The 15,220-nt window shown below is 37.4% G+C and overlaps 1 protein-coding gene across 2 annotated transcripts in view; it reads left to right on the top strand.

Annotated features, from left to right (window-relative positions):
* Positions 1-15,220, top strand: part of ANGPT1 (angiopoietin 1) — a 322,709-nt gene that overhangs the window by 295,296 nt on the left and 12,193 nt on the right. For both annotated transcript variants that reach the window (XM_006892327.1, XM_006892328.1), the window contains exon 8: positions 3,248-3,378. In XM_006892327.1, the coding sequence (XP_006892389.1) occupies positions 3,248-3,378 (131 nt within the window). The remainder of the gene's footprint in view (positions 1-3,247; positions 3,379-15,220) is intronic.

Raw genomic sequence — 15,220 nt, 5'->3', positions numbered from 1 at the left:
TAAAATAAAGATTCAACAATGTGAAGAGTAGGACAATCTCTTTAGTTAACAAATCAAATGAGAGAATGGATACTTTTGTTAACTGAAGAGATTGGTCTGACTAAAGAGATTGTGCTGACTAAAGAAAGCAAGTGTTATACATCCACACAGGTGATATGTGGAGACCCTAAATGGGAAGTTTATTCTTCAGTGACAGAATTCACATTATCTTATTTTCCTGAAATATGATGATTCAATTATTTCTAGTTTTCAGACTTCTGAAAGGTAAGGAAAAGACACAGCTATGTTTTTTTTTTATCAAGGTTGACTGGAGAATTATGAACAATTTTAATATACATCTTATTTTTATTATTTTCCCTAAGATGTTGATATCTGTTTTTAAAAAAATGCTGACTTTCCTCGAACATTGTATCAAATGCTCAAATTCATACTCACCGCTCTCAAGTAGATTCTGACCCAGAGTGACCATCGATCTGGCTCCAGAGGCTGCCCTCACTTCGGTGCCACACCGCTGGTGGATTTGAACCATCAGACACACACAGCATTTGAATTAGAAGCACAGTTTGCTGCAGACTAATGTTCTCTTCCTCAACACTACTTACGTATTTTTCTCCTTAATGAGTAAAAATGGGTTGAAAGGAATGAATACTGTGAGTCCATGTAGTGGCTTCTTTCTGGTCACATCTAATTGTGTTACTCACTCGTTTGAGTCAATGCCTTTGAATTGTAGTGTTGGCAAAGACTGCTGAATAGTCATGGATTATCAAAAGTACAAGCAAATCTGTTTTGGAATAACTACAACCGGGCTGTTCCTTAGAGGCACAGACTGTAAAACTTCATCCCACATACTCTGGGCATTTTGTCATGAGGGGTCAGTCCTTAGCAAAGGGTGTCACTATGGGAAGAATGGAATAACATCAAGGAAGACTCTCCACAAGCTAGAGTGACACAGTGCCTGAAACAACGGGCTTGAGCATGATGGAGATTGTAATTACAGAGCAGGAAAGCACAAGGTTTCAATCTGTTCTTCCTACGATAGATATGAGTCGTAGTTGCCTCAAGGACTCCTAACCACCACCACATTTGTAGTCTCCATAGGGTTTCTTTCTTTCTTAGGGAGCAGATATTCCATTTTGTCCTTAAAGCAAGCATTTTGTTCTGGAGGGAGCATTTGGTTTTTATCTGAAAACACATCATTCTTCAGGCAGCCTACCTCTACACTGATTGAATACAAGAATTGCATGTTCAGGATTCTGCTGATTAAGATGGGGAGAAGTATTTTCTCCAATGATTCACACTTCAAGTTCCTGTCATACAAACTCAGATTCACTCAACTTTAGCCATCTGTAATATTGATAAACCATGTACAACAACTAGGAGTTAAAGAGAAAAAAAATCATGGAGGGTTAATGATCTGCTGGAGTTCCAGAAAGTAGACAGAACCACTCTTCAAAAGAGCTAACTCAATATTCTGTACAAGCCCCACTGAAGTAACTTGTAGTGTTTTGGTTTGTTTTATTTTAATCTAATTGCAAAAAGTTGTTGTTAGGTTCCCTCAAGTTGATTATGACTTATATTGACACCACATGAAAGAGTGAAACTGCCTCACATGGCCTAGTGGCAAGAGGCTGTACTACAATCCCAAAGGAATGCAGTTCGAATCCACCAGCTGCTCCCTGGAGAAGATGTGCAATTAAACGGGCTCAGTGGTACACAACAACAACAACAGTCTTTATGGAGCAGAATATTTTATCTTTCTGCTATGGGACCATGGTTGGATTCGAAGCAGCAACCTTTCAATTGGCAGCCAAGTGCTTAACTGTTATTCCACCAGGGATTGTCAATTATAAGAATATATGACATCTATGAGTGGAATGATGCAGGATGAGCCTGGATTTTGTTTTGTTGTACCTAAACCCACTATGAGTTTTGAATTTGATGATTCAAACCACAACACAAAAATTAAAGTCAAAGCCTCTCAAATAAATACATTTGTGTCTATTTTGGATCCTCAATGTATCTTAAGTGCTTAGACTATAATCCGAGGTAGATAGTATGTACAAAATAAACATCTAGGTAATATTTAATTGAGATGAAATCTTGACATCACAGAGCTAAACTTCACTCTTTCTAGATCTATCCATTACTGCTGTAAAGTTGATTCTGACTCATCAAGACACTCCATGAGGTTCGTGAGGCTGTAAATATTGACAGGAGGAGAACGCCTATCTTTCTTGCACGGAACAGCCAGTAGACATCTCTAAGAGCAATCCCCCTGCTGTTGGGTCAAGTCTTCCTCATAGTAACTGTCTCTGTAGGGCAATAAACTTCCCCCAGAGGGTTTCCAAGGCTGTAAATCTAAATGGAGGCCCACAATGTCAGAGTGGCTGGTAGGTTTGAACCTTCAACATTGCAGTTATCCGCCCAGTGCTTAACTGTGCCAGCAGGGCACCTGAGAATTGGAAGAAGGAGATATAAATATCTGTATCACAGATGGAACATAATATTAAAAGAAATAACAGCCAGAAAGCATTTAACCTAGTACCTGGCACAGAGCAAGCCCTCAATCAACAAGACTTATTGGTGTTGCTATAAATAATAATATTTAGCACATCAGCTGGTATTAAATATTAACTGTGTAACTTATGCTGCACTGACAATCTAAAAGTCACTCTGGTTTAAAGATTAATATGTATACTAATAAACAAAACTCCTACTCCTCCTTCTGTGAATCTTGCATTTTTCACACGACTGGGTGGCTCCCCCATGCATGGTAAACGGAGCCCAAAGCACAAGCCATTGGGAATTTGATGTCTTTGTTATTTAGACCCTTTTTGTTCTTACTTTCCTTTTCTCTCTTCAGCTTTTTATTTCTACCTTTCTCTCTCTGTGGCCTTCCTCATGACTTTTGATTTAGTATATGAGTCTTAGTTTTGTTTGTCTCAGGTCCCCTCCCCATTTATTAATTTTCATTCCCCTTACCTCCCCTTCCTGCTATCCCTCCAACATTGATTCTACATATGTGTAAACTTTTCCTTAGGTTTGGGTTGTGTTTTGTTTTGGTTTTAGTTCCTGTTTTAATAATAGTGGTCTTATATTTTTGAATGGCTGAATTCCAAGATGAGGGGGAAAATGATGAAAAAGGTTAGCCTTCAATGACTCAAGCCTTCTGGTCTCTGTCATTCTGGTGAATGGCTTATCTTCTTTCTCTCTCTCTCTCTCTCTTTTTTTTTTTTTTTACCTCCAGGTTGTATTTAAAGGGTCACACTGGGACGGCAGGAAAACAGAGCAGCCTGATCTTACATGGTGCTGATTTCAGCACTAAAGATGCTGATAATGACAACTGTATGTGCAAATGTGCCCTCATGCTAACAGGAGGTAAGTCCTGTGGGGCTCGTCTAGAAGTTAGGCTTCATTGGTTTGAGGTTTGCGGTTTCTTATCTATGAGAAAGGGGTATGGTCTTCTGGTCAGGAAACTTATGAGCAAGTCCCTAGAGATCATTTTTGTTCTGCCCACTAATTTGCCATATGTTCTTGTGCAAGACATTGCTAGCATACTTAGAGGGTTTTTGTCCACCCCCTGCAACTGTAGGGGAGTAGGCTAAGTTTGCTCTGAATAATTCCTTTGGCCTCCTCTATTATTCTACCTCCTGAATTGCTAACCATCCTGATATAGTTGAATGAACATTACATTTGGAATGCAACATGTAGAACAATTCCTACTTATGAGATATTTTGCAACTATGTATTAGATCTCACTGAACAATCTGTGAAAACGGAATTAAAAGGATTAAACAGATGCAGTTTGACCTGGCCTTACAATTGAGAAGAGCTGTGCCAGGATTTTGTGCTATACTCTACTGATCTCTGACAAGCTATTTTTAGTTGATAGAGAAGACCCTAAAATAACATTGTATCACATAGTATCAGTTTTCTTTCCCCACCTTTTCAGTATTTTTTATAATATTCTGATTGAGTCCAAAAGAAGTTCTCAGCTTGAGGCTGTCAAATTTGTAGCACCTTTTTCTCACTTACTGATAATTCTTCATAAAGAAATTCACTCTCAGCTCAGGTTTAAGACCTAGATGAGCCAATGTAATCTGACAACTAGTAGTCTCCTTTAATTTTAGTTAGTATGTAACTACTTTATGGTATAATAAGTGGTGTTTCCTTACCAAAGGAATGACATAAATGTTGTGTTCGAAGTATATTCACAATATTTAAATCTTGAGTTTTAAAATATTAATTAATGATTAATTATGAGGGGGAGACCCTGTGAGACTGGTTTTTGAGTGATAAGAGTTTTGGATTAAGCTTAAAATGTACTATCAAATGCCGCAGTTCAAGAGCATTGTAGGTCATGATCAAAAAGAGGCATACTGAGACATCATGGTTTGCAACCAATTAAAAATGCCCCCTCCCAAAAAAAAGCAAGAATCTTCTTTCCCAGTAGTTTCCCTTTCAGTTCCTTTGGTGGCATAGTCACTTAAGGATTTGCCCTACAAACCCAACGTCCACACCTCTCTGGCTGTTGGAATCCTCTGGTGGTTCTGAGATAGGAAGATGGACAGTCTTCTTCACAAATGACAACCTCAGAAACCCGCCTGACCAGAAACTAGGAACTGGTTCTAATCCATTGGCAACGAGTTTGGGCTCAATTTTTGAGTCTCTTAGTGGAATAACAGTCATTCTCATCTGCAACTCTTCTGCTTTGCTCATTATTTCTTTCTATAATAGAACAGGCGACTCGACGGCACATAACAACAACAACAACATAATAGAACGTGTTTTCATGCTAGTAAGGAAAGATATTTTGAATTATGTTGTTTTTTCTTTTCTAAACTGTTGCCATAAAGTTGATTCCAGTTCATGGAGCCCTGTGTTTGCAAAATAGAACTGAACTCTACAAAGTTTTCAGGACTAACCTTCCAGAACCAGAAGCCAGGCCTTTCTGGTGGGTTTGACCTTTAGTGTTTAGTTACTAGCAGAACTCTTAAGGATTTCCACCGGGAAACTTTATAGGGAGCTTTGGTAGCCTTGTGATAAGGAGTTGCACTGCCAACCTAAATGCACTTGGTTCAAATCCACCTAATGCTCCACGGGAGAAATCTTCTCCTGTACGATTTATTGCCTCTGAAAACCCCCTGGAGGGTCAGCTATAAGTCGGTTTAAACTCAGCTGTATACAAAAATAGAAACTGTGTATTTATTACTACTATTTTTTTATTATATATTGTTAGGCTGTTGCTGCTGTACTGTGCCATCGAGTCACCTGCAACTCATAGTGACCCTATGTACAACAGCCCTAAACCCTGTTCTATCCTGTGCCAATCTAATTGTCTCTGACACATTCTGTCCCATTACCCCAGTGACTGAATCAATCCATTTCATAGAGGGTCTTCCTCTCCTGAGCTGTCCTTCACCCTCCCAAGCATGACATCCCTCTCCAAGGACTGGTCCCTCCTTCCCACATGTCAAAAGTACGTCAGATGAAGCTTCAGAATCCTTGTCTAATGGAGCAGCCTGGCTTCACCCTCTCCAGGATGAACCTGTTTGTTCTCCTAGCAGTCCTTGGTATATTCAATACTCTTCTCCAGCACCACAGCTCAAAGACATCAATTATCTTTCTATCATTCCTAGTCATTGTCCAGCTCTCTGACACATAGCAAGCAATTGCAAAGATCTATACATCACATATAATATTGTTTTTCTTGAATTCCAAATTACCTCTGTGAAGCAAGCAGAGAGAAAACCTTTAATCTCTTCTTTGCACATAAACTAACAAAAGTAAATGAATGTGCATGACTTTGGGCAAGTTGTTATAAGGCACTGGCCCTGGAAAAGGACAGCATGCTGCGAAATATTGGGGCTCAGTAAAGAGTGAAAGCCATTCAGCAGGATGGACCGGCACTTATGAGGTTCGGCATGGCAGGCAGTGTAAGAATGTGAGAGATAGGGCAGGACTGGGATCTGTCCTTCATTGACTTGCTAGGAGTTCTAGTTGACTTGATGGCACCTAACAACAGCAACAGCAGCAGTGAGTTAGAATGTGACAAATAGACACCAACACAAAAATAACATCTGTGAATAAAAGTTTACAAGCTCCTGACTTTCTGTAAGCTGATAACCCTTGAAATCACTCTCAAACTGTGAACTACTACCTTTAATCTGTATGTTGAACTACCTCTGATCAATCAACAGAGTATAGAAGAGTAGGCAGGGAAGGTTTTGGAGAAAATCACTCCACCTTTCTGCCTCACATCCCACCCTCCATATCTACCACCACAAAAACAGAATCTGTTGAGCCCATCCACTCTGTATAGACTGACTTCTTAGGGAAAGCAGCTCCCGCATCATCAAAGCCATCCTACACTATTTGTCTCTTTCATATCCTTCTCCGCTAGTTTTCAGCATACCATTTGGGCATAAAATATTAAAATATTCTTCTATATGTAATGTTATGAGTCTCTGGTAGCCTATTGGTAAGAATCTGCCCTACAATCCCAAAGGCACGAGGTTCAAATCTGTCAGCTGCTTGTGGAAGAAGAATGAGCAATCTCCTCCTGTGTGATCATTGTTGTTGTTGTTGTTGCTGAGCACCAACCATCAAGTCAGAACAGACCCCTAGCTGAACCTCCAGTGGGTTTTCCGAAGCAGTTAATTGTACAGGTGGAGATTGTTCATCCTTCTCCTGCAGAGCAGCTAGTGGATTTGAACCACATGCCTTCCAGGTTGTGGTACAGTTTCTTACCGCTAGGCCTCTAGGGCTCCTTGCCTCTGAAAATCTGCTGGAGGATCAACGATTGGTCAGTTCTGATTTGATGGTACCCAGCAACAACAACAGCATCCCCACCAAAACCCAAACAAAAAAGACAACATACTGTTACAAATGTAAAGTGTTTTTAAAATGACACCCACAGGTCAGTTCTTGTATAATTTTTTCAGGGCGGGGGGTGAGATGGGGAAGAACCCCTTTTCAGTGCCACCCTGATTGCATAAATTAAACTGTCAACAATGTTATGAGAAAGCAAAAGGGCTTTAATTTTCCAGTTTCCAGCCCATTTTAATACCAAAACACACTTCATTTTCTCCATGTCTCTTTTTACAGATTTTTTTCCCCTTACCAAATAAATACAACACATGAAAGACCAACAGTAAAAATCCGTCAGTCGCTTCCTTAGAAGTGTTTCCAGTATGTTCATATTCCTGTCATAATAATGAAAATATGGAGCGAAGCAACCTCTGGGTTGTCATTGTGAAATTTTCATTGCTTAGATTTATGATTTTACTTCTGCTTCATATGATTGAACTTTGTCATGTTATTTCATCCATAATCATTCTTGGACCTGCTTCTTACTGACCAATAAACACATACATTGGGGATTGAGGAAAGAAAACACAACAGTCCATTTATTGCTTGGGCTAGAGTAGTCTAAGTAAATGTGTTTTTGTAACAATTGCTATTACCCTATCAAATATCCTGTTGAAGGAATCCAGATCTGCATAGCTGTCCCTGCTGCAAAGCTCAAATGTGGAGTTTAGATAGCTGAGAACTGGATAACATAGGATGACTGTCAGTGACAGACAGGTTACTAGAGTGTTGTCTAGGAACTTTTGTCCTTTTTATCGACGACTCATTACCAACATTTAATCTCTCTAACAATTTTTCTCTTAGAATCATTCCCTACCCACCCCCTCCAATTTTTTTTTCTTTTTTCTTCTTAAATTTGTGAATTTGTTGCTTATTTAAAATATTCTCTTTTGTTCAGTGGTTCTTCCTGCTCTGTAGAGAAAATAGCTCATACTTGCCTGTCATCATCAACCCAAGCTTTGTTTCATCTTATTTATTTACGCATTTTCACCTTTGTTTCTCCTAACAGATATTAAGGGTAAATGAAATACATTGCTCACCAACTTCCCTAAGTAGTTTTCTCTAAATAAATGAAAGGATTTTGGTTGGAGATTTTATTAGTTAGCATTGTTGTTATCCTCATCTGCTAAAGGCTACACCATGAAATATAGGCTTAATTGGAAGCAGAAGGTATTTCAGTTAGACCTAAAGTAGAACCTTTTGATCTTCCTCCCTTTCTAATGTCTTATATTCCTTCTATGAATATTACATATTTTAGTGAGCATGCATTGAGTTTCCATGAATTAGAATCAATTGAAAAGTGATTAATAACAACGTCTACAAAAGCCAGTTATTGATCAAGACAAAATGTTTCCTGCCTTCTTGTAACTTGCAGTTACTATGGAAGACCGTTAACAAAACAGTAAGCATCAAAGGTAATTTTGAACCATAACAAGATCTGTGGAGAACATATTATTGGAGGAGGAAGAAGCTGTTCTAGATAGATTACTCCAAGATTGGAGATTGGAATGGTTCCCAGAGAAGACTATGCATATCTACTTATGAACTTTTTCAGGAAAAGAGAGAGAACTGTTTGTTTGAAAGACTTTAGTTACCCATTTTCGAATAGTGATAGGTGTAGATTTTATACACTTCAAGGTTAATGTAGTGGTTTTTTTTTTTTTAAATGATCCTGTGGTTCTATTGGTTAATATACCCATTTAACTGATATTAGAAAGAAGAAAAATTTTTAAGATTTATAAATTAATATTTAGCAATTCATAATACATCATTAACTTCAAAAGTAATATCATTTCAGCATACAAATGCAAAAAACCAAACCCCCCCAAAAAAGCCAAGTATGTAAAGGAATTATTATATGAAAATTAATAAAAATATTTTTTAAATGTAATGTAATAGACTGAGAGACCTATACATTTATTTTTATAAAACTATATACCTAATTATTTTTCTCTCCCTTTCCTAGAAATATATGTACTTCCTGTTTCTGTCTTACTCAGAAACCAAAATCTTTCAATCCAATTAAATATTGATAATCGTTGTTTTATCACACACTTCTTGTGTTACCAGTATGTGCATTTCAAGGTCAAAATTGCCACATGCATTTTCTAAGGAACTGACCTGTTAATTAATCATTAAATCGAGAAGGCTTGTCAGCATGGATTTTTAAGCCAGAAATATCTGGGCTCTGTGACTGCCATTGACCTTGGGGAAATGTCTAAGTTTTCTCCTTAGATCTCCCTTTTTATAATAGACTATTATTACAAGTCTGTATATTTCTTTACTATGGTGAATAAATTTAAAGAGTAATGAAGGGAATATTTTACTAGTCCCTCAGGAGAGTAGCTATTGTGCCCTGTTGAGCACAGAAAAAAGAGTCAATTTCATTAAAATGTAACAATTTGAACTGATGTTTAACATAAGGAAAATGAAAGTGCAAATTCATTCAGTGTGTGCTTTTGTTAATACTGATTTGCTTTATATAAAAAATAAATATGCAAGAATATCTCTTACACTAGAATTATAAAAATTCAAAACTTTATTATCCAATTGTCACATTCAAAGCAAAGTTAAAATCAAAGCAAACATGACTGTCGCTACTAAATTAGGATTCTTCATAATGAATACTTTTCAAAGTCTATTAGAAATTGCAATTATTAGTGGTTGCCAACACTAACAACACAAATGGTATTGTTTTACATTACTTCCCTTAGCTTTTTTTTCCTTTCCATACAATCTCCATATTCTGAACATAATATAAAAGCTACGTAAAATGTGACCTAGCCTTCTGCTGAAGGAATCTGCTGTGGTAGAAACTGCTATCTCTTTTCCCACACATAAACTATGTCAGCTGACAGACAGGGCTTTCTAAAGCTAACAAAGGATACTTCTCAGTTCAATTCTAAAACAAGGAATAAAGCCATACACATAAATTTCGTAGTGAACCCTTAGAACTGACCAGATGCTCACAGCAGAGAGTTGATAAATGCTTGCCATAAAAGCTTGAAGATGACAAAGAAAGAGAAAATAGTAATAATGGTAAATTGGTGGCTCTTCAATCAAAGGATAATGTCTAAGAGACCTGATTATCACTGAAAAATAGCCATTTTAGAGTTTGCAATTATCCAGGAAGACCAGGCTAGGAGTGTTGAGTAATTGGCATTCACATTTGAGGCAAAAATGTGAGAAAGTATCCATGTGGATAATTTAAAGTTACCACTGAAGGCTACCATGAGTTATTTTTATGTACTTACATATTTAGAATGTAATTCCTAGTGCCCTTCAGTCCATTCTGTCTCATAGCAACTCTACAGGAGAGAATAGAACTAGAGGCTTTCCCGAAGCATGGTCCTTAGGGAAGCAGAATGTTGTGTCTTCTCCCATGGAGCAGCTGGTGTGTTTGAACCACTACTCTTTCTATTAAGAGCTGAGTGCTTTAATATATATCACAAAATTCTGTGTTCCTTGAAAGCAAGGACTTTGTGCTTTCCCAACTGTAGCTCTTTCAGTTAGCACCATCTTGGGACATAGTATGTGCTCCAGAAATATTGATTACTTGAACACACATGTTCCCAGAGACTCTGAAAGGACCTTGCAAAATCAAAAGTGACCCTGGCAAAAACATGTAACACAGAGATCCACAATAGAATTGTTCTTAAATAAAAAAAAAAGACACATCTTTTTTTCAAGGCTTGAACATATATAAGAATCAGCTGGAGGTCTCGTTAAAATGTAAATTCTGGTTCAGTGTGTCTGGGATAAAAACGTGAATTCTCAGTAAGGAGTTGAATGAACTAGTGCAAAGCCTCATGTAAATAAATTATTGTCAATATAAATGTGACCTGAACATGTACTTAGATTGAAAAGATGTAAATATATTAATGCATTTCCATGTACAAACATGAAACAAAAGGATAATACTAAGGATTTGGTCTGACTTTTCAGAATAATTGAGTCCCAGAAGAATAACGTTCAGGATTGAAAAAAAAATTGTAAGGTTAAATTCTTGACTTTCGAATGCATTTCAAATTTCTTCATGCAAAGTTCAGAACCATTTTTTTTTCTAGACAAAAGTCACATGTTAGAAGAAGAGTGTATTTCTAATAGGGATGCAAAAGAGGGATCAAAGGAAATAAATGGATAAACTAAGATAAAGGAGAGGCAATACACATTAATCAGTTGTCTGGACATTATAATTAATTACAGTAATGAACTTAACAACAACAACAACATAGAGAGAGCTCTGTTGGCCTTGTGGACAGAAAGTGATGCAACCAGGCCAAAGGTGGGTGATTTTAATCTGTGGCCCTCAGGCCTGGTTATAATGGTTTTTGGTCATTCTTCCAAGCAGTATAGCACTGGTCTGTCCATTTACTGTACAGAGGTTACTTGTGGTTGCTGTGATGCTAAACACTTTGATACTGGTGTGCCAAATTTACCCATGATGGACAGTGGTGGAGTTCCCCGATTAAAGCAAACTTGGAAGCAGGTGTGGCATCCACTTCTGTAATAGCTTGCCTCCAGAAACTCTATGAACTGGAGAAACAATGAGCTCTATACAACTGTTCAAGTCTTTTGTTCATAGGGTCACTAGGAGTCATCTACGATTTGATGGCACTTAACAACAACAACAAATCAATTATAATTAAATGTTATAAAACAAAATGACTATAAGTTGTATGAAAACCCAGTAGGATTTGTAAACCATAACTTATATAAAAATTAATTAATAAAAAGACAAAAAAATGATATTAGGAAATTACTTTCAAAAGCTATGTTTTAAAATATGACTCAGATGTTGAAAGGGGTAGAGCACAAGGCTACATTCCAAGGATGGTAATTGATAGTGGGCATGGAATTACATACCAGTAAGTTCTGTTGATATTTTTCTGTAATAATAATATTGTTATTATAGGGAGCTCTGGTGGCCTACTAGGTAAGGAGATGCACTAACATAAATACAAGCAGTTCAAATCCACTAGCTACTCCAAGGGAGATAGATGGGAAATCTCTTCCTTTGTAATTTACAGCCTCTGAAAACTCACTGGAGGGTCAGTTATGAGTCAGATCTGATTGGAAGATACAGAATAACATAAATATTTAATTATCACAGACTAACAGGTATTTTTCAATATTGTAAATATTTTGTGTTTAATATCCTATATGTGTTTCCAAAATGCTATTTGAAATAACATATTGTTGTTGTGTGAGAACAGACTCCTCCTAGGTGACCAGCCAGTGCCAGTGAATTTTCAGAGGTGGTACATTCCATTGGAGATTATCATCTGTGTCCTGTGATTGGTGAATTAGAACTAGCAGAGATGGGCCACTTCTGGTTTACCAGAGCAGCTCCCAGCAGACTAGGGATCACAATAGTACTTTGGGAAAGAACTGAGCTAGGGAGTTTAGGGAATTTGCCAGCAGCCACACAGTGAATTATCAGAAGCAGGATTTGAATGCAGGTGCTCATCTTCGGAAGGTCCTGACCTTCTCTCCTCTTTTGACTGCCTCTGTTGAAGAGAAATGGCATTCAGAACGAAAAGGGAGGATAAGGAGACTCATTTTCTTATATGCTGAAGATTTCCAGGAGCATTTTTCTCACTTACAACATGGTTACAAGCAAAATGAGGTCCAAGAGAAAGGAAATATGGTAAAAGAAACCTAGAAGTTTTAAATGAATTCAAGATTACTGGCCAGGATAAACAACTTTTCATCCCTGGAACAAAAAGAAGAGCAGAAAGGAAAAAAAATAATTCTTGGCCTGAAGGGGAGATAGCACGAGATGACAGAAGGAATGCGGACCTCTACAAAGGTCCTGAGCCCCCTGCATGGCTGCTCCTTGAAACTAGCTAGCGGTAGGACCAACTTTGTACATGGGAACCCAGCAAGTGGCTTTTCATGATGAGCCCACTGATTATAACGGCACCAATCAGCTAAGTTCAAGTTCACCCTTACTCTGTGACAAAAAGAAAATAATTTTAATGTTTGATGCAAACATTTTCACATATTACTAGTTACGAGACATGCGTTAAAGATGAAGGCATGACATAGACCAAAATGATTATACTTTCTTGGTTTACTGTACATTCTGCCTTTAAAAAGTTTTAAGAGACATTTTAGTTCAAGATCAGAAGAATTTGAAAATGAGGTTTCCTGACTTGCAAATAAATGTGAACTTCATGCATGCAAAGCTACGAATCAAATTGCTGCTTGCTGGACACAGTTTCACTTATTGGTGATAAAATGGGAATTTTCTGCTTCAAAGATAAAAGACTCAAATGATTTTTAAAGGCCTGAGAAGTCCTGGATAGTTATTACAAAACAAAATTTTAATGAGTTAAGTGTAAATGAGTTAGAAACATGCATCTCAAATTTCTTACTAAAATATACATGAGGTTACAGGTTAGAGAGGAAAAATTCTTGGCAAAGTACATCGTGGCAGCTGCCAACCTTAAAACATTTGAGACTTTTTATCAGTCTTCCACCAGGCTGCTTTCTTCTGTCATTTGCTTGCATCATTGAGCCCATTTAAGCTGGAAATGCCTTCTCTTAGATTAATTAAGCATATTTCTCATTTGCTCTTCCCAAGACTGCAGAACAAAGTACAAAGCTAATATATCTCCAGGGTTGCAGAGGATACATAATCCTGCAATGTGATGTCTTGTCGGAGAGAAATTGCAAACCGTATAGAGACACACTCCTTTATCTGTTGGTGAAAGAGACTTTTGTCCCATGAAAATGTAACGTGTGTGTTGAATAGCTGTGATTACCAGTGAATACAGGCCGTGTGCATGGGTAGCCAGGAATCTGCTCTATAATTACATTATGTTAATGTAATTTAAGATGGTGACAAAATGAATGGCTTTAAAGAACAAAAATGTATTTTCTTATAATTCCAGAGGCTTCCTCTACTCATTGTAAACAAACTGGAACCGACTCCTAACTGACCCTCTAGCAAATTTCCAAGGCTATAAATCTCACAGGAGGGGCTTTCCCGTCTTTCTTCTCAGGGGACACTGTTGTTGATTGCCGTTGAGTCATAACAACCCTATGAACAAAAGGCCTGAAGCCTTTCTATAACTATCGTCACTAGTGGAATTCAAATTCAGGGTATCAGCCGAGAGAGCTATGTTCTTTCTCTGTGGGCCCTAAAGAAAGAACTAGCCTAGTATCTTTCAGCTTCATTTAAACCAGTTGCTATCAGTCAACCTGACTCTGAATGATGACTAGATCACCAGGCTTTTCCTCTAAGGCATCTGAAACGCCAGCTTGTTTTACTAACAACCAGGTCATTGTGGTATTCCTTGACCTGTACACAGATCTTCACAGGCACTTTATTTTTCATGTGACTATTTCCATGTCTGTCCACCAATTATAAAAGGTGCTGCTTAGAAAGGATTAGACTATTGCTGCTGTTAAATGATTTGATGAAATCAGAACTGACTCATAGCTGACCCTCAGTGAGTTTTCTGAGGCTGTAAATCACACGAGAGGAGATCACTTAGGTTTCTTCTTTGGAGCAGCTGGTCAATTGAAACTGTGGTTTTTGGCTTAGAAGGGCAATTCCTTACCTATTAGGCCAGCAGAATTATAGGATTAGACCCACTCTATTCCAATGTGACTTAGTTGATAATATTTTCAAAGGAAGACTTTGTTTCTCCAAATAAAGTAAAATTAATGGTAACAGTGATAGAAACTTAAGCATATCTTTCAGTGGGACAGAATTCAATCAATATATAACATAAATCTTTCCAGTATTTATGTTTAAATATCTGATGTGTTCTAATTTTTTTTAGTAGAAAGGTAAAATAATGGACAAATTGATACAGAACTCCTTAGCTTATTTATATGTGTATGTCAGAGAATACATAGAAAATAACTGTCAAAAATTTTTATCTGCTACCTTGAAATCCGAGCTCTGATGGCCTGGTGGTAAGAACCCGCGTTGCAATCCCTAAGGCATGCTGTTTGAAGCCTCCAGTTGCTCAGTGGGAGACGGATGGGCAATGGCAATCTCTTCCTGAGTGATTAACTGTCTCTAAAAACTCATTAGAAGCTCAGCTTTGGGTTGATTCTGACTCAACAGTGTTCAACAACACCAAAACCATGAGATTTAGGAGATTCTGTAGAAATTACAGCCAAAATTGTCATGAGAAGTAATTGCTTCTTTTAGTTTTCTGTCATATTAATTAATACATTGTCTTTATCATCAATTAACATCTACTTATCAAGAGTATGCATGGATCACTAGGGTTTTTTTTCTCTTTTTTTACTTTTTTTATTTAATTTCTTTATTTTTCATTTCAGTGAACATCTACAGAGATTTTGGAATTCCATTCATTCATTGTTG

This window comes from Elephantulus edwardii, unplaced genomic scaffold, assembly GCF_000299155.1.
Source record: "Elephantulus edwardii isolate Elephantulus edwardi_28Jun2011 unplaced genomic scaffold, EleEdw1.0 scaffold00114, whole genome shotgun sequence".
Lineage (NCBI taxonomy): Eukaryota > Metazoa > Chordata > Mammalia > Macroscelidea > Macroscelididae > Elephantulus > Elephantulus edwardii.
This window is presented reverse-complemented; position numbering and strand designations above follow the sequence as displayed.